We start from the raw sequence: 25,431 nt of genomic DNA, 5'->3' as shown, positions 1-25,431 counted from the left end.
CCACTTTGTTCGAACGTTCTTTTTAATAACCCGCTCATTCCAGTTTTTCTTCCACAATAAAAGTCCACGCTTCATCCGCCGTCTCAAAGTAGTGGTGCCTACCTCGATATGTGACCCACAGTCTTGCCGGTTGCAGCATTCCAAATTTTATCTTCTTTTTATGAAGCACCGCCTTGGCCCGATTAAAGCTCGCCCTCCTTCTCGCCACCTCCGCACTCCAGTCTTGATAAACGCGGATCACCGCGTTCTCCCATTTACTGCTCAGTTTTCTTCGCCCATCTAAGGACCATTTCTCTATCCTTAAAACGGAGGAATCTCACCACTATGGCTCTGGGAATTTCTCCTGCTCTCGGTCCTCGCGCCATCACTCGGTGTGCTCCCCCCACCTCCAACGGACCCGCCGGGGCCTCCGCTCCCATTAACGAGTGCAGCATCGTGCTCACATATGCCCCGACATCCGCTCCCTCCACACCTTCAGGAAGACCAAGAATCCTCAGGTTGTTCCTCCTTGCGTTGTTTTCTAGTGCCTCCAACCTTTCCACACATCGTTTCTGATGTGCCTCCTGCGTCTCCGTCTTCACCACCAGGCCCTGTATATCGTCCTCATTCTCGGCTGCCTTTGCCTTCATGACCCGAAGCTCCCGCTCCTGGGTCTTTTGTTCCTCCTTTAGCCCTTCGATCGCCTGTAGTATCGGGGCCAACAGCTCTTTCTTCATTTCCTTTTTGATCTCTTCCACACAGCATTTCAAGAACTCTTGTTGTTCAGGGCCCCATGTTAAACTGCCACCTTCCGACGCCATCTTGGTTTTTGCTTGCCTTCCTTGCCGCTGTTCTAAAGGATCCACTGCTATCTGGCCACTCTCGCCTCCTTTTTCCATCCGTATCCAGGGGGGATTCCCTTCTGGTTTACCGCACAGTGTTTTTAGCCGTCAAAATTGCCGTTGGGGCTCCTATCAAGAGCCCAAAAGTCCGTTTCACAGGGAGCTGCCGAAACGTGCGACTCAGCTGGTCATCGCCGCACCCGGAAGTCCGGGAATCCTTTTTAATATTGACCACTGCACCGATCTATCCCCTAAAGTCCGAGAAAAGTCGGGGGAAAAAAGGTCCGAAAGTCCGTTCCAGGCAGGAGCTATCGAATGTGCGACCTACTCCTCCATGGTCGCCACTGGAAGTCCATTTTTTTGTGTTCTGATGGACAGTTTCTATTAAACGTAAAGCAAGATTCAGGTTACAAAAATTAAATTGAAGTTAGTTCTAAATGAATATGTGCTTTCATATGGATGAATCATGTCACTGATGAAATAAGAAAAAAAAAATTGAAACACATTATAACCAGGCTGTTCGGAGCAAGGGTCTGATAAACATGCACCTCAGGTTGGACACGTTTCGGTGGAATTAAATGAAGCAAAAGGTCAGTTTATCATGGACGTCATTCTGGCAGAAACATACAATGGAATCCTGAGGCATTAAAGAATAATGGAGGTACTGTATGAGAAATAGATGTGGACAGTAGAGTCCCAAAGACACTCGGGGACCCAGGCAAATAAATCAGTAAAATAAGTTGAACAGGCATTAAAAGAAAAAACATGATTTGGGGGATTGGAAAAATGGGGTCATCATATTGGCTGAGATTTACAGTTAGACAGATTTTCATACATAAAACAGCAGTGGTTTCTGGTGGGGTTAGCATGAAAGGAATTGCTTCCAATAGGGTTGTTCTTATCTCGTAATGCTGTGCAATGATTTCCAATTAAAATAGGAGACTGAAGATCAGTCAATAGATTGAAAAGTAAATGATTCTTGAAAATTAAAGAACTGAGCAGGAGAGGACACTGAACTGTTGGTGGTACTGGATAAGTTTGGGAGCCCAGGGGGTTGGTCTTGTCATTTGTTTTGAATTGATATCCACCAATCAGTATTGGCAGATTCCACCAATTTCTTATAGAATCATAAAATTTACAGTGCAGGGGGCCATTCGGCCCATCGAGTCTGTACTGGCCCTTGGAAAGAGCACCCCCACTTAAGCCCATGCCTCCACCCTATGCTTGTAACCCAATAGCCTTTTTTTTGGACACAAAGGGCAATTTATCATGGCCAATCCACCCAAGCTGCATATCTTTGGACTGTGGGAGGAAACCGGAGCACCTGAAGGAAACCCATGCAGACACGGAGAGAACGTGCAGACTCCGCGCAGACAGTGATGCAAGCCGGGAATCGAACCTGGGACCCTGGAGCTGTGAAGCAACTGTGCTAACCATTGTGCTACCCCTAAAATATATTAATATATAAAAGGTTTAACAAAATAGTTAAGAAATCCACTTTAATGACAATCTAATATAGTTTTGACACAGACACACAACACAATAAAATGGCAATATACACAAAACATTTTAACAATAATTATATGACTTACAGCAGTTTCTTTCGAACTTTTTAGCTCGGGAGCCATTTTTACCAACCTGCCATCCTTCGGGACCCACGCCGGCCAACGTTCACGACCCACACTGGCTGATCTTCGCAACCCACCATTTTCACTTAGCTTTAATGTGACAGGTGATCCTGCTTGGTCCTCATGATCTCACTTGCTTTGTTTTTCAATGTTTCTTTTCTGATAATTGCTTCAGCTGATGATTTAAGATCTCACTGCATCCATTGAAAAAAAAAAAATGGTTTGTCCTTGAACTCATCATGCTTAGTCTTATAATGTCTGAAGTTTTGAGGATTTTAAACTTTCATTTGCCAGTGCTTCCCTGCATATAATACACAGGAATTTTGACCCTGGTTTGCAGTGGCACAATTAATAAAAACATACCTCAAGTAATCATCTTTATGCTGCATTGTTCCTGTTTTCAACTTCTCCTTCATGGGTTGTTCATCAGAGGCCCTGGAGTTCACACCAGCACTGCTGGCAGCTGCAAAATGGAGTAAGCGCTCTCGCGCTCCCAGAACATGTGATGTCAGTGTTCAGGGCGCGTGAGCTGCTCTCTGTCGCCGCTTCAGGCAGGAAGACACTCAGCGATTTTTTAAAAATCTGCTCCGCTGTGCTCTGGAGCCTGCGCATTGCTGAGGGGAACGCATGCGTGGAATGGCTGGCATTCTGAAAGCTTCCTTTTTAAAAAATATATATATATTTTATTACAAACATGTATCAAAACAGGTTACAACACATAAACACCCCGGGAAACCTTTTCTCAAACCCCTCTGCAGAGCCCCTTAACTCATATTTTATCTTCTCCAACCGCAAGAAGTCGCACAGGTCACCCAACCAAGCTGTCCCCCACCCCCCCTCCCCCCAAAAACATAGACCCCCATTACAGAACCCCCACCTGAGACTCCCTGATGAGAGAGCCTCATCCTATTTTTCTCTGCAGAAAACACAACTCTTTTGAAGTGGTCCAAGAGCTATCACTCGTAGCTAGATGTTTATAAACATTGTGATGAGTTTCTCAGTTGATTATTTGAAATCACTCAGGTGCAATGGGAAATGGATGGATTGGATTGGATTGGATTTGTTTATTGTCACGAGGTACAGTGAAAAGTATTTTTCTGTGAGCAGCTCAACAGATCATTAAGTACATGAGAAGAAAAGGGAATAAAAGAAAATACATAATAGGGCAACACAACATATACAATGTAACTACATAAGCACTGGCATCGGATGAAGCATACAGGGTGTAGTGTTAATTAAGTCAGTCCATAAGAGGGTCATTTAGGAGTCTGGTGACAGTGGGGAAGAAGCTGTTTTTGAGTCTGTTCGTGCGTGTTCTCAGACTTCTGTATCTCCTGCCCGACGGAAGAAGTTGGAAGAGTGAGTAAGCCGGGTGGGAGGGATCTTTGATCATACTGCCCGCTTTCCCCAGGCAGCGGGAGGTGTAGATGGAGTCAATGGATGGGAGGCAGGTTCGTGTAATGGACTGGGCGGTGTTCACTACTCTCTGAAGGTTCTTGCGGTCCTGGGCCGAGCAGTTGCCATACCAGGCTGTGATGCAGCCCGATAGGATGCTTTCTATGGTGCATCTCTAAAAGTTGGTAAGAGTCAATGTGGACATGCCGAATTTCCTTAGTTTCCTGGGGAAGTATAGGCGCTGTTGTGCTTTCTTGGTGGTAGCGTCGACGTGGGTGGACCAGGACAGATTTTTGGAGATGTGCACCCCTAGGAATTTGAAACTGCTAACCATCTCCACCTCGGCCCCGTTGATGCTGACAGGGGTGTGTACAGTACTTTGCTTCCTGAAGTCAATTACCAGCTCTTTAGTTTTGCTGGCATTGAGGGAGAGATTGTTGTCGCTACACCACTCCACTAGGTTCTCGATCTCCCTCCTGTATTCGGACTCATCGTTATTCGAGATCCGGCCCACTATGGTCGTATCGTCAGCAAACTTGTAGATGGAGTTGGAACCAAGTTTTGCCACGCAGTCGTGTGTGTACAGGGAGTAGAGTAGGGGGCTAAGTACGCAGCCTTGCAGGGCGCCGGGGTTGAGGACTATTGTGGAGGTGGTGTTGTTGTTCATTCTTACTGATTGTGGTCTGTTGGTCAGAAAATCGAGGATCCAGTTGCAGAGTGAGGAGCCAAGTCCTATGTTTTGGAGCTTTGATATGAGCTTTGCTGGGATTATGGTGTTGAAGGCGGAGCTGTAGTCAATAAATAGGAGTCTAATGTAGGAGTCCTTGTTTTCGAGATGCTCTAGGGATGAGTGTAGGGCCAGGGAAATGGTGTCTGATGTGGACCGGTTGCAGCGGTATGCGAATTACAGTGGATCAAGGCGTTCTGGGAGTATGGAGGTGATGCGCTTCATGATCAACCTCTCGAAGCATTTCATTACGACTGAAGTCAGGACCACTGGTCGGTAGTCATTGAGGCACGTTGCCTGGTTCTTCTTTGGTACCGGTATGATGGTGGTCTTCTTGAAGCAGGTGGGGACCTCGGAGTGGAGGAGGGACAGGTTAAAGATGTCCGTGAATACCTCTGCCAGCTGGTCCATGCAGGCTCGGAGTGCACGACCAGGGATCCTGTCTGGGCCCGTCGCCTTCCGAGGGTTCACTTTCAGGAAGGCCAATCTGACTTCGGAAACTGTGATGGTGGGTATGGGTGAATTATGGGCTGCTGGGGCACTCGCCAGCGGATTGTTGGTTACCTGCTCGAACCGAGCATTGAATGCATTGAGTTCATCGGGGAGGGGTGCGCTGCTGCCAGAGATACAGTTCGGCTTCACTTTGTAGCCCGTTATGTTGTTTAGTCCTTGCCACAACCGCCGAGAGTCTGTCTGTGACTGCAGCTTGGTTTGATAGTCTCTCTTGGCATTCCGGATGGCTTTGCGGAGGTCGAAAATTAAACAATCCATACAGTTGGCTGTGTGTGGAATCACAGCCTCGTAAAATCAATTTCACATTGATGTGAATGAAAGCTTTGCAAATCAAAGATCTGAGGGGTTTAAACCCAGCTGATGCGGTTTTCTGTTTCTAGGAATTTACAGAGTGCTGCTTATATGCCTGAGCTGGCAGCTGTATTGCACAGATAGGTTTTAAAGCAGGTATTGCCAAACTCGGGGGCGTGACCCGAGGGTGGGTCGCGGAGCTGTCCGTTGCGGCGCTCCCGATTGCGCAAATCCACGCGCAACAGCCGGCTTTTAAAAATGCCAGCTGCGAGCGGCCTTCAAAATGGCCAGGAACAGATAGAAAAAATTCAGCCGCACTGCGCATGCGCACCGATGATCGGGCACGCATGCGCAGTGCGGCCGCATTTGTTTTTATATGGTCGCAGCCTTTTTTTGTCAAGTTCGGGGGGCCAAACGGTCCATTGGGGCGAAAGGGACCCAAAACCATTTTCTCCACTTTTGCCAGCAACAAATAAGGTAAGAGAAAATGGTGGGTGGCGCAGGTTAGCCAGCATGGGTCGCGAAGGTCGGCCGGCGTGGGTCGCGAAGGTCGGCCGGCGTGGGTCGCGAAGGTCGGCCGGCGTGGGTCGCGAAGGTCGGCCGGCGTGGGTCGCGAAGGTCGGCCGGCTGGTAAAAATGGGTCCCCGGAAAAAAAGTTTGAAAAATACTGTTTTAAAGCTATGACGTTTTTCACTGTCTATCTGGACTGCTCTCTAGCTTCCAGGGTGGGATCTCTGTAATGAGGGGCTTCCAAGCAAGGTCTCTAATTTGGCAGAGGGGTCTCCCTTATGGGGGAGTCTAGTGAGGTGGGCAGGATTTGCATTGTGGGTTGGGTGGTCCTCGGATGGACTTTGGGTGCACTCCTGAAAGAGTTACCACCTTGGCCCACCTCATCAGGGCCAAGTATATGCTCCTATCTGCTGGGAAGTATCTGCACCAATTCTCACCCACGCGAATCCCAGCCCAGTGGAGAATCTGGTGCCCAGCCCGTAAACAGGATCCAAATGGTCAATCTGACCCATTTGCATCCGCCCACTGGTACGTAGCGCAAACCTGGATGCCGCTATGGGGGGGGAAGAACCAGAGGCGGGTGCCGAACACCGATCCAGTTTTTTGGCCAATGCTAGATTCTGCGCCACATTGGGAAATCCACTACCAGAGGTGGAAAATGAAGCACGCTATTTATCTTAAATAAGAACTGAAACTGTCTGATTGGCTAAGTATTTCCTGCATTATCAGAGCAGCGAAAAAGAATTCATGTTTGAAATCACTGACTTTATATCACAACTCATATTTCTGTTAGACGCAATGGTGTGGTTCAGTGTAACATTCACACTACACAACAGAAATAGATTTTGATAATCATATAATGCCAATTTAAGTTGTAATTGTACAGCCCACATAACTGCTAGAAAGCATTTAAATATTTTTTCATACAAATTGGTGATGGTAAAATCCATTTCAATTGGTACACAATTTAATGTAGGTTGGTTGTTCGTTCTCAAGTCAAAGGATAGCTAAAAATAAAAACTTATTTCTAGATGGTTCCAAAAGCCATCTCATGAACGATTAGAAGACATTCCACTGTGAGTACGGCATGCTAAATAAATATAGCTAGCTGAGTGATGAGAAAGTTATAAAGCTGACGCAGGAAATGTCCAGATATAATTTAAATCTAATCCACTCATGCACCAAATTCCAAAGCACAGAAATAACTCCAGACAGCAGGTACTGCAGGGTAAATAAAAACCAACGTAAGGTGAGTTGAAAAAAAAATGATGAATGTGAAGGGAGAGAAAAAAAAACAAGGTGTCTTCTGGATGCTAACAAGTATCATAAAGCCAGAATGTAATACACAAGGATTTTAGCAGGTGAATCCTAAGATATCAGACATTGAGATACAGAGCTGCAAAGAGCTTCAGTTTCTATTTCCTACAAAAAGGGCAGCCAATGTACTGTGCTGTCATTGATGTGCAGTAATGTCCATAATTGATCTTGAGACATTCATTGGAAGTTTATTGACAAAATCAATCAATGGGACAAAATTAATCATTGTATATCATATCCAAGCAAGTTCAATCATGTTGCAAGCATAAGAAGTGTGGATTTAAAGTCCTGAAATTTGATAAAAAGCACATCAAATTATTTTGGGATCTTTTTAAAGCAAATTGGTATTTAACATTTAAGTGAGCTTTAATATTGCCAAACTTTTCATGCAAATCTAAAATTTGTATTTACACAACACCTTTTACACAAAGAAATGGCTCAAGACTCTTCACTGAGGCACAAAGAAAGAAGCAACATTGAGTCGAAGAAAGTGATAGCAAGGTGGTTAGGTTGTGTGTAGTCTCTTAAAAGGAGGAAAGGGAGATGGAGAGACAGAGGTCTAGAGAGAAAATTCCAGAGCATATGGCCTAGGTGGTTAAAATACAGTTGACAGTTCTAATAGTGGATTATGAAGGTAACAAAGGTGTAAGTGAGGATTTCAGGAGCAAACAAAGGCAATGAACAAGACATTTGTGTCGTAAGGCAAGGAGAATTGTAGGGAAGGGGAGGCCATGGAGTGGAATGGAAATTTAAATTTGGAGGCATTGGTAGGGACCGCGAGGAAATATATATCAACAAGGAAAAAGATTGGTTAAATGAGTCTTAATGGGATAATAGGACTGTGTTTTGAATGAGTTGGAAGGTTACAGTGGGAAAGGAAAGCATGTTATTAAATGATGATGGAGATAACAAAAGCATGGATGAGGATTTAAGAGACAGATAGGCTTGGTTATAACTGGAGGCAGTACAACATAGAACATAGAACAATACAGCGCAGTACAGGCCCTTCGGCCCACGATGTTGCACCGAAACAAAAGCCATCTAACCTACACTATACCATTATCATCCATATGTTTATCCAATAAACTTTTAAATGCCCTTAATGTTGGCGAGTTCACTACTGTAGCAGGTAGGGCATTCCACGGCCTCACTACTCTTTGCGTAAAGAACCTACCCCTGACCTCTGTCCTATATCTATTACCCCTCAGTTTAAGGCTATGTCCCCTCGTGCTAGCCATTTCCATCCGCGGGAGAAGGCTCTCACTGTCCACCCTATCTAACCCTCTGATCATTTTGTATGCCTCTATTAAGTCTCCTCTTAACCTTCTTCTCTCTAACGAAAACAACCTCAAGTCCATCAGCCTTTCCTCATAAGATTTTCCCTCCATACCAGGCAACATCCTGGTAAATCTCCTCTGCACCCGTTCCAAAGCCTCCACATCCTTCCTATAATGCGGTGACCAGAACTGTACACAATACTCCAAATGCGGCCGTACCAGAGTTCTGTACAGCTGCAACATGACCTCCTGACTCCGGAACTCAATCCCTCTACCAATAAAGGCCAACACTCCATAGGCCTTCTTCACCACCCTATCAACTTGGGTGGCAACTTTCAGGGATCTATGTACATGGACACCTAGATCCCTCTGCTCATCCACACTTTCAAGAACTTTTCCATTAGCCACATATTCCACATTCCTGTTTTTCCTTCCAAAGTGAATCACCTCACACTTCTCTACATTAAACTCCATTTGCCACCTCTCAGCCCAGCACTGCAGCTTATCTATATCCCTCTGTAACCTGCTACTTCCTTCCTCACTATCGACAACACCACCGACTTTAGTATCGTCTGCAAATTTACTCACCCACCCTTCTGCGCCTTCCTCTAGGTCATTGATAAAAATGACAAACAGCAACGGCCCCAGAACAGATCCTTGTGGTACTCCACTTGTGACAGAACTCCATTCTGAACATTTCCCATCAACCACCACCCTCTGTCTTCTTTCAGCTAGCCAATTTCTGATCCACATCTCTAAATCACCCTCAATCCCCAGCCTCCGTATTTTCTGCAATAGCCTACCGTGGGGAACCTTATCAAACGCTTTGCTGAAATCCATATACACCACATCAACTGCTCTACCCTCGTCTACCTGTTCAGTCACCTTCTCAAAGAACTCGATAAGGTTTGTGAGGCATGACCTACCCTTCACAAAGCCATGCTGACTATCCCTGATCATATTATTCCTATCTAGATGATTATAAATCTTGTCTCTTATAATGCCCTCCAAGACTTTACCCACTACAGACGTGAGGCTCACCGGTCTATAGTTGCCGGGGTTGTCTCTGCTCCCCTTTTTGAACAAAGGGACCACATTTGCTATCCTCCAGTCCTCTGGCACTATTCCTGTATCCAATGATGACATAAAAATCAAAGCCAATGGTCCAGCAATCTCTTCCCTGGCCTCCCAGAGAATCCTAGGATAAATCCCATCAGGCCCCGGGGACTTATCTATTTTCAGCCTGTCCAGAATTGCCAACACCTCTTCCCTACTTACCTCAATGCCATCTAATCTATTTACCTGGAGCTCAGCATTCTCCTCCACAACATTATCTTTTTCCTGAGTGAATACTGACGAAAAATATTCATTTAGTATCTCGCCTATCTCTTCAGACTCTACACACAACTTCCCATCCCTGTCCTTGACTGGTCCTACTCTGTCCCTAGTCATTCGCTTATTCCTGACATACCTATAGAAAGCTTTTGGGTTTTCCTTGATCCTTCCTGCCAAATACTTCTCATGTCCCCTCCTTGCTCGTCTTAGCTCTCTCTTTAGATCCTTCCTCGCTACCTTGTAACTATCCATCGCCCCAACTGAAACTTCACACCTCATCTTCACATAGGCCTCCTTCTTCCTCTTAACAAGAGATTCCACTTCTTTGGTAAACCACGGTTCCCTCGCTCGGCACCTTCCTCCCTGCCTGACCGGTACATACTTATCAAGAACACGCAGTAGCTGATCCTTGAACAAGCTCCACTTATCCAGTGTGTCCAAAACTTGCAGCCTACTTCTCCACCTTATCCCCCCCAAGTCACGTCTAATGGCATCATAATTTCCCTTCCCCCAGCTATAACTCTTGCCCTGCGGTGTATACTTATCCCTTTCCATCCTTAACGTAAACGTCACCGAATTGTGGTCACTGTCCCCAAAGTGCTCACCTACCTCCAAATCCAACACCTGGCCTGGTTCATTACCCAAAACCAAATCTAATGTGGCCTCACCTCTTGTTGGCCTGTCAACAAACTGTGTCAGGAAACCCTCCTGCACACACTGAACAAAAAACGACCCATCTAATGTACTCGAACTATATCTTTTCCAGTCAATATTTGGAAAGTTAAAGTCTCCCATAATAACTACCCTGTTACTTTCGCTCATATCCAGGATCATCTTCGCCATCCTTTCCTCTACATCCCTAGAACTATTTGGAGGCCTATAGAAAACTCCCAACAGGGTGACCTCTCCTTTCCTGTTTCTAACCTCAGCCCATACTACCTCGGAAGATGAGTCCCCATCTAGCATCCTCTCCGCCACCGTAATACTGCTCTTGACTAGCAGCGCCACACCTCCCCCTCTTTTGCCTCCTTCCCTGAGCTTACTAAAACACCTAAACCCCGGAACCTGCAACATCCATTCCTGTCCCTGCTCTATCCACGTCTCCGAAATGGCCACAACATCGAAGTCCCAGGTACCAACCCATGCTGCCAGTTCCCCAACCTTATTTCGTATACTCCTGGCATTGAAGTAGACACACTTCAAACCACCTACCTGAACACTGGCCCCCTCCTCCGACGTCAAATCTGAGCTCCTGACCTCTATACTCTCATTCTCCCTTACCCTAAAACTACAATCCAGGTTCCCATGCCCCTGCTGCATTAGTTTAAACCCCCCCAAAGAGCACTAACAAATCTCCCCCCCAGGATATTTGTGCCCCGCAGGTTCAGATGTAGACCATCCTGTCTGTAGAGGTCCCACCTTCCCCAGAAAGCGCCCCAGTTATCCAGAAATCTGAATCCCTCCCGCCTGCACCATCCCTGTAGCCACGTGTTTAATTGCTCTCTCTCCCTATTCCTCATCTCACTATCACGTGGCACGGGCAACAACCCAGAGATAACAACTCTGTTTGTTCTAGTTCTGAGCTTCCATCCTAGCTCCCTGAAAGCCTGCCTGACATCCTTATCCCCTTTCCTACCTATGTCGTTAGTGCCAATGTGGACCACGACTTGGGGCTGCTCCCCCTCCCCCTTAAGGACCCGGAAAACACGATCCGAGACATCACGTACCCTTGCACCTGGGAGGCAACATACCAAACGTGAGTCTCTCACGCTCCCACAAAATCTCCTATCTGTGCCCCTGACTATAGAGTCCCCAATTACTAATGCTCTGCTCCTCTCCCCCCTTCCCTTCTGAGCAACAGGGACAGACTCTGTGCCAGAGGTCTGTACCCCATGGCTTACCCCTGGTAAGTCCCCCCCCCCACAAGTATCCAAAGCGGTATACTTGTTTCTCAGGGGAACGACCGCAGGGGATCCCTGCACTGACTGTTTATTCCCCGTCCCTCTTACAGTTACCCATCTATCTCCAATCTTTGGTGTAACTAATTCCCTGAAGCTGCTATCTATGACCCCCTCTGCCTCCCGAATGATCCGAAGTTCTTCCAACTCCAGCTCCAGTTCCCTAACTCGGTCTTGGAGGAGCTGGAGATGGCAGCACTTCCTGCAGGTAAAATCAGCAGGGACACTAACGGCATCCCTCACCTCAAACATCCTGCAGGAGGAACATTGCACTCCCTTCCCTGCCATTCCTCTAACTTTCTACCAAGATCTGGCTAACAACTAAATTTAAATTTTTTTTTATATATATATTAAAAAAAAAAATAAAGAATAAAAATTATTAATAACAATAATAAAATATGGTACTTACCTCACACCAAAGGGTTTTATTATTAGGTTAGAGGAGGAGGGCGGGTGGGAGACACTACAGGTGTAGTGTCTCGGGTTTCCTCTCCACCAGAATTTATTGGTGAGGGTCTTCCCAGACGTCCGCGGGTCGACTTCCTGTTCCCACCTTAAACACTAGAATTTTTTTTTTTTTAAATTTATTTAAAGGAGAAACTTACCTCCCAGAAATCACTTCCGCACTGCCCCCGCAGAAATGGACTAACCTGCTCCGCTCCTGCTGAAATCGACTTGGCCTGCAAGGTAAGCAAGTTGTTAATCTGCGCTTTTTCAAGGGCAGAAGTAGCCATCTTTCAAGTACAAGGGCAGAAGGAGCCATCTTTACGAGGTAGAGGATGCAGATTCTCAAATTAAATTTAGGATTGAATAAGATGTGGAGGCTAAGTAATCTCAACATGGAAGGAAGTGGATGGAAGATCAGCAATGAGGCTGTTGAAGAAATCAAGCAGAGTGATGACAAAACCATGGTTAAGAGTAACAAGGGTGGTTCTTGCTCCGAGGATGCAATTACTCATTCTAAATCACAAACATAGTGTTCTGAAATAATAGGACTTGAGGATGAGTAGTTACGAAAATTTGTTCCACGGTTGCCTTACTTTCTCAAAGTTCAGCACGGTAACACAGTGGTTAGCACAATTGCTTCACAGATCCACGTTCCCAGGTTCGATTCCTGGCTTGGGTCACTGTCTGTGCGGAGCCTGCACGTCCTCCCCGTGACTCCGTGGGTTTCCTCCGGGTGCTCCGGATTCCTCCCACAGTCCAAAGATGTGCAGGTTAGGTGGATTGGCGATGATAAATTTCTCTTGTGTTAGGTGGGGTTGCTGGGTTACAGAGTAGGGTGAAGGCATGGGCTTAAGTGGGGTGCTCTTTCCCAAGGGCCAGTGCACTCGATGGGCCAAATGGCCTCCTTCTGCACTGTAAATTCTATGATTCAGGATAGAATCCACATTCCTCATGGGTGGCTGAAGATGCTCGTAAGAACATTATGCTTTTCCTATGCGAGTCATAGAGTCATACAGCACAGAAAAAGCCCTTCAGCCCATCGCAATTGCTCTGGCCAGAAAACAACCACCTAACTATAGTCACATGCTGAGGTTGCAAAGGCAGTGAAAACTAGGTAAGACATGCTTAGTTTGAGCTGAATAAATTAAAGGTGAAGATTTAAAATATGCAAATTGTGTTGATTACTTACTTGGTTGATGAACTGTATTCAATTGTAGAAGACACCTTCTGCTTTCCTGTTTCGAAGGTTGAATTTTAAAGATCAGAGGTGTATTTTCGGCAATATGTTGTTTTCTCAGCTCTATGGTGGAAGTTAAAGCTCCATAGTGACCAAATGTATAAATTTGTTATAGTTGCTGATTTAAGTTCAATATTACTAAGAGGAAATAGTCAGGTGTTACATGTTTGAAAATAATAAAGTATAAGATAAAAGTTCTGTAAGCAAGTTGATATCTGTTAGTGATTTTCAACGACTGATTTGTTAACCTAATTTGTAGTTCAGTCTATGGTGTTTATTCTTCCACTATTCAAAGTGGAAGAGAGGCAAATTCCCCTTTTAATAGCTTTTTATTTCCTCAGGATGTTCTCACGTGCTTGAGGTGAGTCATTGTTGTGCAAACAAACATAATAATAATCTTTATTATTGTCACAAGTAGGCTTACATTAACACTGCAATGAAGTTACTGTGAAAAGCCCCTAGTCGCCATACTCCAGCCTCTGTTCGGGTACACAGAGGGAGAATTCAGAATGTCCAATTCACCTAATAGCACGTCTTCCGGGACTTCTGGGAGGAAACCGGAGGAAACCCACGGAGACACGGGGAGAACGTGCAGACTCCGCCCAGACAGTGACATGGCAGCCAATTTGTACGCAGCTCAGTTCCCAACAATGAGACAAATGGCCAATTGATCTGTTTTGTTCGTAGTTCTTATTGGATACTACTAGTGAGAGCTGAATGGCAAGGGTTGTGATTAATATTCTGGAAGTTTGCTCAATTAAATGTTGTTTCTCAGCAAGAAATTTCAAAAAGCTATAACTTTAAATGATTTTTTTTTTACCTCCCCTGGGAGAACAGTTAACTTATAGTCTGTGACAGTGAAAGCTGTTCATGATCTGTGGATGAAAGGGCTTTGATATCTTCTATTTGATACACTTTACGTTCCTAATTGGACGATAGATCTCACTCCTTGGGTTAATTTTCTCCACCTCAGTTTGGAAGCAACTCATAATAGTTGCATTTATGAAATGAAATGAAAATCGCTTATTGTCACAAGTCGGCTTCAAATGAAGTTACTGTGAAAAGCCCCTAGTCGTCACATTCCAGCGCCTGTTCAGGGAGGCTGGTATGGGAATTGAACCCGCGCTGCTGGCCTGCCTTGGTCTGCTTTCAAAGCCAGCTATTTAGCCCTGTGCTAAAGACAATTTGTGGAACAAAGGTTGTGTGCCACAATTTTGTCTCCAGTCCACGTGACAAAAGGTGGTTATTTTGCAGTATACTTGACACGTGAAAGTTTCCCCCCACTATGTTACTTTCTGCATAGATTTATTGCTCATTTCTTGGTGTTGCCATTTTAAAATGTGTATAAAAGATTCCATATCAAAACTAAGGAGTAAAATATGATTAGCCAATGAAGAGAATCTCCCAGTATAGCCTATAAATGTATTATCTGTGATTATGTGATTCTCTTCAACACACCCACCCCTTGCTTAATACAAAACACTACATAATTATCTTTACTGGTACTTGTTCTCTCATTTATGTTTGAAAATATATTTAGATTTCCCCACTTGCTTCACCATTCACATGGTGGACATTACGTACATGACACAACCTGTGCAGCGGGCGTTCGGTGAAACTTGGGTGCAAAGATCCCAGGTCCTTACAGCCATCACACTTTATATTTCATTTTCTTGTTTATAAAAGGGTCTGTTTTATTAAAGAGCACTCACTAAACTGTTTTAGTTACTCATCCAGCAGCTCCCATTACATTAAAGTCAACACAGTGGCAATTGACTAAAAGATGACACAAAAGGCAGCTCAAAGTACTTTGGAAATTATCTTTATTGTTGGTTATATGCAGTTATTTTATTCAGTTCATCTATGACTTGCTGAAGATTGTATACAATATATTAAACTTGATACAAAATTATATATTTAAAAACACATTAAGTATCCAAATCCTTCCTGGAGTAATGAGCATTTATGATTATAAGTTGATTTGCACAGAAGGTGGGTTATCACTGCTATAAACTGAAACTGGTGGTAAAATAAATGTACCAACAATCAAGTACATTGTCCCTATTCCACTAATTAATGCCAAAATGGCCCAATGGCACTATGTAACCATGAGTCAGTTCAGATGGAATCCCTTGCTGAGTCCCTATTCGTAGAAGATATCCCAGAGGATGCAGAGAAAGCTTCAAATTATTCAAGAAAGGGTCCTTTCAAATAAACCCGCATCTATCCAGAGGTGACATGCAGCACACTTGACCCAGCATATAGTTTTGGTATGAAACGTGTAGCCGGAGTTATATTCTGTAAATTATCCCATTCCAGTTGTATCCTGGCAGAGAAACTTACCTCAACACAACTCTGAGCTGTAGGCCAGGATGTGATGTAAGTGCTGCCTTAAGGGATTCCTGATCAAACAATCTCCTGCTATATCCTCGCGGAAGCCACTCCAGATAAGAATAAACAGGCAGTAATAATGGAAAATAAATTAGAGGACAGGATTATTTTTCATTCTTTATTTCTCTAGAGTTTTTTCGATTAACAAATGGGATTTAGGGAGCAGATTAAAAAAATGTAAAACTATGAGAGAATATTTTAATTTATTGAACTGAGAAATAATTTTAGTTACTAGTTTGTTGAAATTTAAGCAAAATATTCACATGGGATAGTAACAAAAGTAGAAGTCTTAATGAGTGTTTTTCAAATAAAACAACCATGATGGGGAGTTGGGGAGGAATGGAGAAGTGATTATATTTGCAAACGTGTTTCCGGTTTCCAAATACACTTTTTTGAGCTCAATTCTCAGCAAATTTTGCATACATTAACCAGAGTTCCACAGTATGATCTAATCTTATACAGCATGGCAGATGGTTAACCACCACATAAAGAAATCTATAACCATCCACGCCAACAAAAAATAAGTTTCAGTAGGCCACCAAAATTAAAAAAACATTTCATAAAATCAGCTCTGAACATGGAATATTCAGTTAGATATAGCACGAAGGGCAAAGGGGATTAAAGGATTTGGGGAAAACGGGATTAGGCTATTGAGTTGGATGATCAGCCATGATCATAATGAATGGCAGAGCAGGCTTGATGGACCGAATGGCCTCCTCTTGCTCCTATTTTTTCGATGTTTCTTTCTATGTTTGCAAAAAGAAAAAAGTCACTTCCATCTCTACCCTACATTTAACAGTTCCCAGGTTTATCCTTGAAACGGTTAACTCTGGGAAACTATGCATCACTCAAAGCTTTCATTGTCATAAATATTCAGAGATTAGAGATTAAATGTTGCCTAACTTTACTAAGAGACACATACAACTGATACAGCACATTGCAATGTTGTAGCTTTATATTGATGCAATCACACAGGGAAAAAAAAGTACATCCATAATCATCATTCATAGTTTATATATAGTGTTTCATTGCAGAATCCGTAATTCACTGAGTAAAATGTGTGGAACAATCGGTTTTAACACCTGGTTTGATGTTGCCATGCATTCTCACTGAATGTAATGTAGCACCAGTGGATTTCTATACTACTTGGTGAGGTGACTTACTAGATTCTAATTGCCATGGATTTCAAACAGTGACATTCACAACTCACCTGAAAAGGCCATCAGGATTGGGCAAATAAACTATTTAACAACATTCCAGCTAGCTGCTCAAAGTGATCACGTCCTGTTTTATGGCCAAACTGGTCTTCAAGGTAGCTGAAGTCACACTAATAATGCCATAACAGTAAATAACAGAAATGTCTACTGAAGCTAATGCTACATTTCAGCATCATGATATACAAATTAAACTCCAAAAAAAGATGGTTATTCAGCCCAATATCGCATAGCTCTAAATGCTGCTCAAGCTTTACTGGGGGATTTATTTTGTGAATGGCATTTACTTGCAATCTGACTTGAGGTTTGAACAAGCATTCTTATTGTGGCGTTGGTGATCTCACTGCATTGATGACCCCATTCAAAACTTGGATGATCCAAATTCCCTTTTAAAATCAATATGAGCAGCTGCTGTTTGTACATATTTGATCCAGTGTTTGGGGGGAAAAGCTGGCATCTCGAGCTTGCAATTGAATTATGAGTCACCATTTAGTGTTACAGTCGCCGATTTTACTCTAATTTCATCACCAACTGCTGCAATGCCTTCACTCTTCAACTGAATGGCTTTAGCAGCATAGAAAAGCCTTCAATAAGGTATTTTAAAAATAAAAATAAATTCTAGCAATGTTAGAATCATTTCAGCAACTATAAAAGCAATTGTTTTATTCTGTGAATAAGTTTTCATTTAAATTATTGATACGGAACTATTGTTTTCCCATTGTATATCAAAATTTGAAAGACTATTAGATTAGGAGAGAAGCGAGCTTGGGCTGAAAATAAGTTACACTTAGGTTTCTGGTCCAGTTCAATAACATACTTCAGGAAATATGCAGTTTACTGATGTGAACAATTTATTTAAAGCAAAACTATTTAAGCTCTGACTGCCCATGATCAAAATTTTCTCCATAGGACAGAACATAAATTGGTTCTTTTGTTTAATTCAAATGTGATTTTAGAAAGACTGTTTTGTTATGCTAATACCACATGTCAGCAAATACTTCAGACTTAGCTCACTGGTCAATAATAATGCCACAGTATTTCACTGCAAGCTTTTCCTTAATATTGCCACTGATTATACAACTAAATATTTCCAATATAGTCAGTGATGTGGGATTGATAAAGAAATCAAAAATGATTCCTCCCAACAACCAGAAGCTGTGTTGGTAACAAAAGCAATGTTCTTACATGTGGGGCAGAGGTCTGGAAACAAAAATGAAATCATATCGATAGCAACTATTTTTACATGAAACAAATTCAATCCTTCATGGAAATTGCATTATTTTAGGCGCAGAACAATTCAGGTTTTGGAACAACAAATGCTCAACTTTAATAGAATACTGAATGAGATTAACCTTTGAAGATTATTTGCAGAGCCCGTTAGTATTTTTTTTAAAAATTGAAATATGCTGCTGTTGCTGATTGTGTCTTATTTAATTTTCAGTATTTTGTTCAACCATCCATTTGTTTGGATTTATTATGGCTGCTGTAATTGCTAATAATTAATAAGGTACGCTGAAAAAATAGATTAGAGCTGGTTGTAAATGATGCAACTAGAAAAGGGAAAAAAAGGACAGATGTCCCAGCAAAGTGACCCTCAAAAACTGGAGACATTTTATTGGGACACCAGAAGCAGATCAGAGGTTTTTACAACATGCTCCCACCATGACAACCGTGTTTCAAAGAATCACACCTGGAATTCTGGAAAGCAACAGCGGAGTCAAAATGTTAAAAGGAATTGACCATCCACTGCATGGAGTGTTTCAACTCCCAGTATTATGGTTTGTACATTAATCCTAAATCATTACCGATCAACCTATTTGTACCAGGCATCTATAAATAAAAGCTACACAAATGGCCACAAAAGCAAATAAAAAAAAGCTTTGGCAAAATTGGCTAAACAATGTAAGCTGTTAATAATGGATAGTCAGTTAAATTAAAGTCACTTCCCAGCTTCAGTGGTCTGTTGATCAAGTTGAATTAAATCGTCAGATAAACGGCGATATAAATTAAATATTAGTATTAAAGGACGGATGAATGAAAAAATATGCAAATGTAAAAAGTTAATTAACGCAATTTTAGTTCAGGAATTTTCTACAATCTTTTCTTCCCAAAGTACGAATTCCGATTGGCAAATAAAAGTCAACAATTAATCCGAGTTTGTTGGGTGGCATTATCCTACGTCTAGCAATACCATCTGAGTATTCAGCTTTCTAAAAATATATCTAAGGCTGAAGAGTGGCTGACAAGTTTCTGGCAAATACAGAAAACTTCCTTTTTCTCCCATCCATTTTATAAACTCCCACTTTCTTATATTTAAAAAAAAAATGGTTGTTAGTTGTGTGTCATTTAACTTAAATATAAGCAGGTTTTTAAAATAATAGACACCTGCGTGGTACTGAAGAAGGATCAGACATATGTTCCAAAAGTTTGATCAGTGTCAGTTTAGATAGATAAACCTTCCCCTACAATTTAAATTGCACTGTATGCTGAAAAGTAACAGTAAATTGTGAAATGGATGGGTGGGAAAGTATTGAATCAAATAGCTTTGCTGACATTTTTGCTGCATTTGAAAACTTGCTACAGCATTGTAACTTAGTATCAAAGGACACCATGAGAAATTCTGCACTGTGGGTGTTCAGCACTTCCCCTCACAAAGTCAGTTGGGTTGTGCAGAGCAATTGGGAAATAAGAATCACTATTGAAATTGTTTCTAAAAATACTGGAAAACAAAAGCCCCAGAAGTAATTAAAGAACAGCTCGTCAGTATACCAGTGCAAATGGGCAATAAGGACCATTGCCCTGCAAGTAGTTGCTGATCAAATGTTTTATCAGTTTAAACTGCAGACAAGAATAATTGGAACCTTTATATAACTGCAAAATAGTCAATTCAAATGAACTGTTTTCATTGGATAGTACCTGAACAGCTATATTTAATTAGATCAGATTTTAAATGCCTTCCAACAATAGGTGCATGTGCAGTTATTATTCAATTAAAGTCTAAATCATAAAATGCTGAAAATAAGTTGAACTGAAGAGTACTTTTGACTATAGGTTATTATTGCTACAAAACAGTTCAGCCATTTCATATCATTCTTGCCATAACAAAAGACAACCATTTAACCATTTACCAGTAACATTGGAGTACATTGTTTCTAATCTTTCTGGGATGTAACATATTCCACCTACACTATCTAACCCACATTAATCCTATCAGAAGGGGCACTGAATTTACAGCCACCATGGTGCAGTTTGTATAGAACCAATATTCCATTAAGGAAGTTAAATATCTACTGTCAAGTTGTCCAGTTCGTCAACTCCCATCAGTCACAATGAAATTCGGGCAAATCTGCCACTGACTTCCCTTAAGCCCAGTGTTGTTCCTTGTGCATCTTGAATAAAGCAATGTATTTTCTTTTCAAGTTTTATTTCTGCTGAATACACGTTCCCCTCTCAGTGTGAGATGTTGTAGTTGGTACTGTAGTACTTCTGTATCTGCTGGCTCATTAATATTCATTTTATCTAGGTTTAGGTAATCCAAGGATTTTGACTGGGCCCTCTTTCCCTTAATGAGGCAAACTGGTAAAGGGCCACGTAGACATTTGTTGGGTTCAAAGGAAAGTGACTTGACAGTTCGTTCTCCTGAACTTGGCATTCGCCGTCGTCTTCTGCCATTTGCAGCTGGGATGTCGTATGGTTGATAGTATCGATTCTTGGTTCTGTAGATGCGAGAACTTCTAGCCACTCCTACTCCTACATCCTGCTGCTTAGTATGTTGGCTGGGCAAAGCTTCTGCTGCATTAGGCCCATTGCCTGACCACCTTTGAGCCAACTTTAAAAGTTCCCCACCTGTAGTAAAGCCAACCAAGTAGTTGGTGTCCATGTGAAGAATCTGATAGCTAGGCACAGTTCGCTTGACTGGAGAGCATGGAGTGCTGGAGCTGCGGGGTTTCTCTGGTTCTGCTTTACACAGAGAGTTCACTTCCACAGCAGGGGCAGAGAGGACTGGCATGGCTGCCCTGGTAATACCACTGAGGTCCACCTCCATTCTGAAACTGGCAGCTGTCGGACTAAAGTACAACATAACACTTATTACAATACTAACAGAAAACAAATATAACATTTACACAAGGTTAAAAACTGGCCTCTGAAAACATAACCATAATTCTTAAAAAGACCATAAACAATTAATCAGTAACTTGGTAAACTTCAGCTCTTTGCTGCCTTACCTGCTATTTAATCTCTTTAAAAGGTTGAACAGTGTTTAAACAGGTGGGTGAGCACTGGAGTACAAACTCAGTGTCACAGGCATAATGGAGAAAATCTATCACAAGACATCTGATTCTACATTTAATCTTAACCCACGTTTAAAAAGAAATAGTGCACATTCTCCCTGTGTTTGCGTGGGTCTCACCCCCACAACCCAAAGATGTGCAGGCTAGGTGGATTGGCCACGCTAAATTTATTAAAAAAAGAAAAAGAGATAGGATCCATAGCAGTGTGATCAGCTTTTGAATTGGATAGTTTATGACGTGAAAATTCAAGCAAACTCAGTGTGCAGGTTAGAGTCTCAGGGTTAAGCTTGGTCCTTTAGTCTCAGTAGCAGGACTGTCAATCCGCACTCTTTGGATAAATATTTTGTTGGAAGATTATTCAAAATGTCACACTAGAACTACAAATAACAGCAGTTTATTTCTCTGCTTCAGGCCTAGCTAGTGTAGACTTTAAAATAAGCCATAGGTTTGTCTTAATTTTTTGTGCATGTGGTTGGCTAATTTTACTGTCATTGGCAAAAGAGAGACAAGTGTGAGCATACGTCTGGGAAACAGAAACCAGGCGTAGTGATAATGTCACGAGACTAGTCATCCAGAGGCCCAGACTAATGTTCGAGGTATATGGCGGGTTCAAAACCCACTATAAATTTAAATTCAATTAATAAATCTGGAATATGAAGCTAATCTCCGTAATGGTGACCATGAAACTATCAATTATTGTAAAAACCCATTCCATTCACTAATGCCCTTTAGGGAAGGAAACCTGCCTTCCTTACCCGGTCTGGCTTACATGTGACTTCCGACCCACATCAATGTGTTTGACTGCCCTCTGAAATGGCCTAGCAAAGCACTCAGTTCAAGGGCAATTAGGGATGGGCAACAAATGCTGGCCCTGTCAGCGACGGCCACATTCCATTAAAGAATTTTTTTAAAATCCAAGTCTAATTCACCTTTAGATTTGTAGGAAAGGTAGATAACAGCAGAACAGGGTTCACTTGAGTATTATATGCTGAATATTTCCACCACTTTTTTGTTTTTATTAGGCTAATAATTATTTTCAAATGCAAGTACAGAAGTACTTTAATCATTAAGAAACACACACAAATCTACCCATCACCGAAGGAATTCTCCTGGAGGCCAATCTCCCTGACCCCATCAACAATCAGCACAGTCAGTGGTTTCTTGGTGGGAAAGCATAAAGCCACAGAAAACTTTCTCTACCAATGCATAGCATAAAAGATGGCCATTCTGCTTACTGTGATTATGCCACCAATTTGCTGTGGAAACCTGGAACTAATCTCAATGCTCCATTCCATGCCATTTTCCCTCAAAAGATTACGAAGTATTGCCATCATCTCGCCCAACCAACAATTTGATTCCTTTCTCCCTCACATGCTTATTTGACATCACCTTGCTATTCACCTCAATTACTTCTTGAGTTAACAAGTTGCACATTCTGAACACTCTCTCGGTAAAGAGGTCTCTCTCAAGTTGCTTTATTGAATTTATGAATGCTGATCTTACATTTGTGGTCCCTAGTGCTGGTCTTACCCAAATGTAGGAACGTTTTCTCTATGTCTGTCCTTTCATTATTAGGACCTCCAACACATCACACACTTCTAAAGAGAGCTCCAGCTTGCTCCTGATAGGTAGATCCCCCTGCATCAATCTAGCAAATCTTATTTTCGCCTTTCTCAATGCCTCTACATCCATTTTGCAATATGGTGTCAAGAACAGTCACAGTGCTCCAAGTGTGACCTAATCAAAGTTCTAAACATATTTAACATACCTTCTCTTTCAATTCTATCCCCCTGGAAGATATACAACAGCCAAATGTCACACCAACATTGTGAGATGAAATACTTCATGCTCCAACACCTTTTGTGTGAAGTCATATCTTTTCTCGATGTCTCAAAGTGAATATTTTAAATTAATGGACCCTTGACAATGACTCCCAAAATAAAGACAATAGTTTTTTTCCTATTCACTCCATGAAAAATGGTCACTTTTTTTTTCCAAAAACTCCTACGTCTACTTCCAGTCTTTTTTGGGTCCACTCAAAATAGGTCCAGTATCTCAACACTCTCTTATAACTATAATTTTCCAGCCCATCATCATCCTGTCGGATCTACATTCGACGCTCAATGTACCTTCAAAGTACTTTCTCTCGGAGGTACCCAAAACTGCACACACAAAAGTCTAAGAATGACGTAACCAATGTTTTGTATAAATGTATTATTTATATTACTAATATACTCTTCTCCCAAATGTAAAATTCTACTCATCCTTTTCCCTGCACTTTCAGAAAATTATGTATTTGAAGCTTTACCTCTGTTCAATCACACAGGCGTCTTTCCATTTTGTGCATACTCCCATTTCCTGTACCCCTCTCAAAGTGTACTATTTCATTCTTTCACGTTGAATTGCATTTACCATGTATCTTTCCGATGCACTAATCATGCCAGTGCAGGCGTGCGGATATTACAATTTTTTAAAAACTGTATTCCTTATAAAACAGACCATGATGAACTGTAAGATGGCTGCCAAGTGGGTCACCTAACCTTTGCAACTTTCAACAACCTAGCAAGCTTTTTGCAAATGTAAAATTGGATTATAATGGGAAGGGGACTCCCTGGAGTGGACATGCCTTAACACAGTGTTTTGCAAACTTTTTTTCCAGGGACCCATTTTTACCAACCGGCCAACCTTCGGGACCCAACGCTGGCCGACCTGCGCGACCCACCATTTTCTCTTACCTTGTTGCTGACAAAAATGGAGGAAATGGTTTTAGGTCCCTTTGGCCCCAATGGTCCCTTTGTCCCCCCGAACCTGAAAAAAAAAGGCTGCGACCATATAGAAAAAAAAATGCGGCCGCACTGCGAATGCATGCCCGATCATCGGTGCGCATGCGCATAGTTTTGCACATGCGCACCGATGATTGGGCACGCATGCGCAGTGTGACCAAATTTCTTTTATCTGTTCCTGGCCATTTTGAAGGCTGCTCGCGGCCGGCATTATTAAAAGCCGGCTGCTGCGGCTGTTGCGCGCGGATTTGCGCGATCTGGAGCGCCGCGACGGACGGCTCCGCGACCCTCCCGACACCCACACGCGACCCACCCACGGGTCACGCCCCAGAGTTTGACAATGCCTGCCTTAACAGCACACTCTTTTGTGGGATTTCACACTAGCTATTATAAAGGTTTACTCCAAAACACAGGGACAATAAACTCCCAGACTCTCTGACTCCAGGTCTGCACTGTATCAAAGCAGGGCTATCAGATCGAGTATCCACAATGAAGTGCTACAACCACTATCTACCTTCTATTATATACGGTGGCTTTGACCATGTAACTGAAACTCCACCTTCACCATGAAAAACCATAATTTGCCTTCCATTTTGCATCAATGGCCTTTTGTCATGTGATTGAAACTGCCCCCAACATTGAAATCGTTTTAGCCAAACAATTTGGTGGTGGGGGGTTCTGGGAACACAGGTTCTGGGGCCTTCTAAATTACACTCATTATGGACAGGTTGGGGGTGGAGGGCAAAGAGAACTGAGGGTTTCAGTCTATCTCCCTCTGCAGTCCAGACCACACTAAACTGCCGAGATGTGCCCCAAATCTTTTATAGCCCTCCTCACCATTAGCTTAATATTTTGCATCAGCAGAGCTTGAAGCTGTATTTCCTGTATCCAAATACAAATCATCTATATATACCAAAAATGAGTGAAGCCCTAAGAGTACATTACTCCCAGTCCTTCTCCAACTTGAATAAGTGATTGTCTTTGTTATGTGTCCACCAATCAACTCTATCCATAATGATATTTTTCATTTAATGTCACACACCTGAATGTTTCTTGGAATACACATTATTGAATGAATGCCATCTGAAATTCCAAGCATTGTTTTAACTACATTCCTTTCATTTGTCCAATTAAATCACTTATTCAAAATTTAATAAACAGTGCTTCCCTTTAAAACATGTTGCTCATGCTTGATCATTGTGATCTCAAATTAAGGGGTTCTAAGCACTTTCTCACAACTGGATTAGATAAATTAGTCTAGACTGCCTTAGTTTATCCATTCTCCCTTCTTGAAC

At 42.4% G+C, this 25,431-nt stretch overlaps 1 protein-coding gene across 4 annotated transcripts in view; it reads right to left on the bottom strand.

The window, feature by feature from the left end:
* The window catches only part of macir (macrophage immunometabolism regulator), a 55,494-nt gene that overhangs the window by 11,553 nt on the left and 18,510 nt on the right, over positions 1-25,431 (bottom strand). For 3 of the 4 annotated variants that reach the window (XM_072516383.1, XM_072516382.1, XM_072516384.1), the window contains exon 2: positions 15,263-21,128. In XM_072516383.1, the coding sequence (XP_072372484.1) occupies positions 20,477-21,106 (630 nt within the window). In that variant the 5' untranslated portion in view covers positions 21,107-21,128 and the 3' untranslated portion in view covers positions 15,263-20,476. Of the gene's footprint in view, positions 1-13,408; positions 13,520-15,262; positions 21,129-25,431 lie in introns of those variants that run through there. The other variant, XR_011949085.1, reaches the window with a different exon arrangement.

This window comes from Scyliorhinus torazame, chromosome 9 (genome assembly GCF_047496885.1).
Source record: "Scyliorhinus torazame isolate Kashiwa2021f chromosome 9, sScyTor2.1, whole genome shotgun sequence".
In the NCBI taxonomy this organism is placed as follows: domain Eukaryota; kingdom Metazoa; phylum Chordata; class Chondrichthyes; order Carcharhiniformes; family Scyliorhinidae; genus Scyliorhinus; species Scyliorhinus torazame.
The sequence above is the reverse complement of the archived record's forward strand: the minus strand, read 5'-3'. Positions and strand labels throughout refer to the sequence as shown.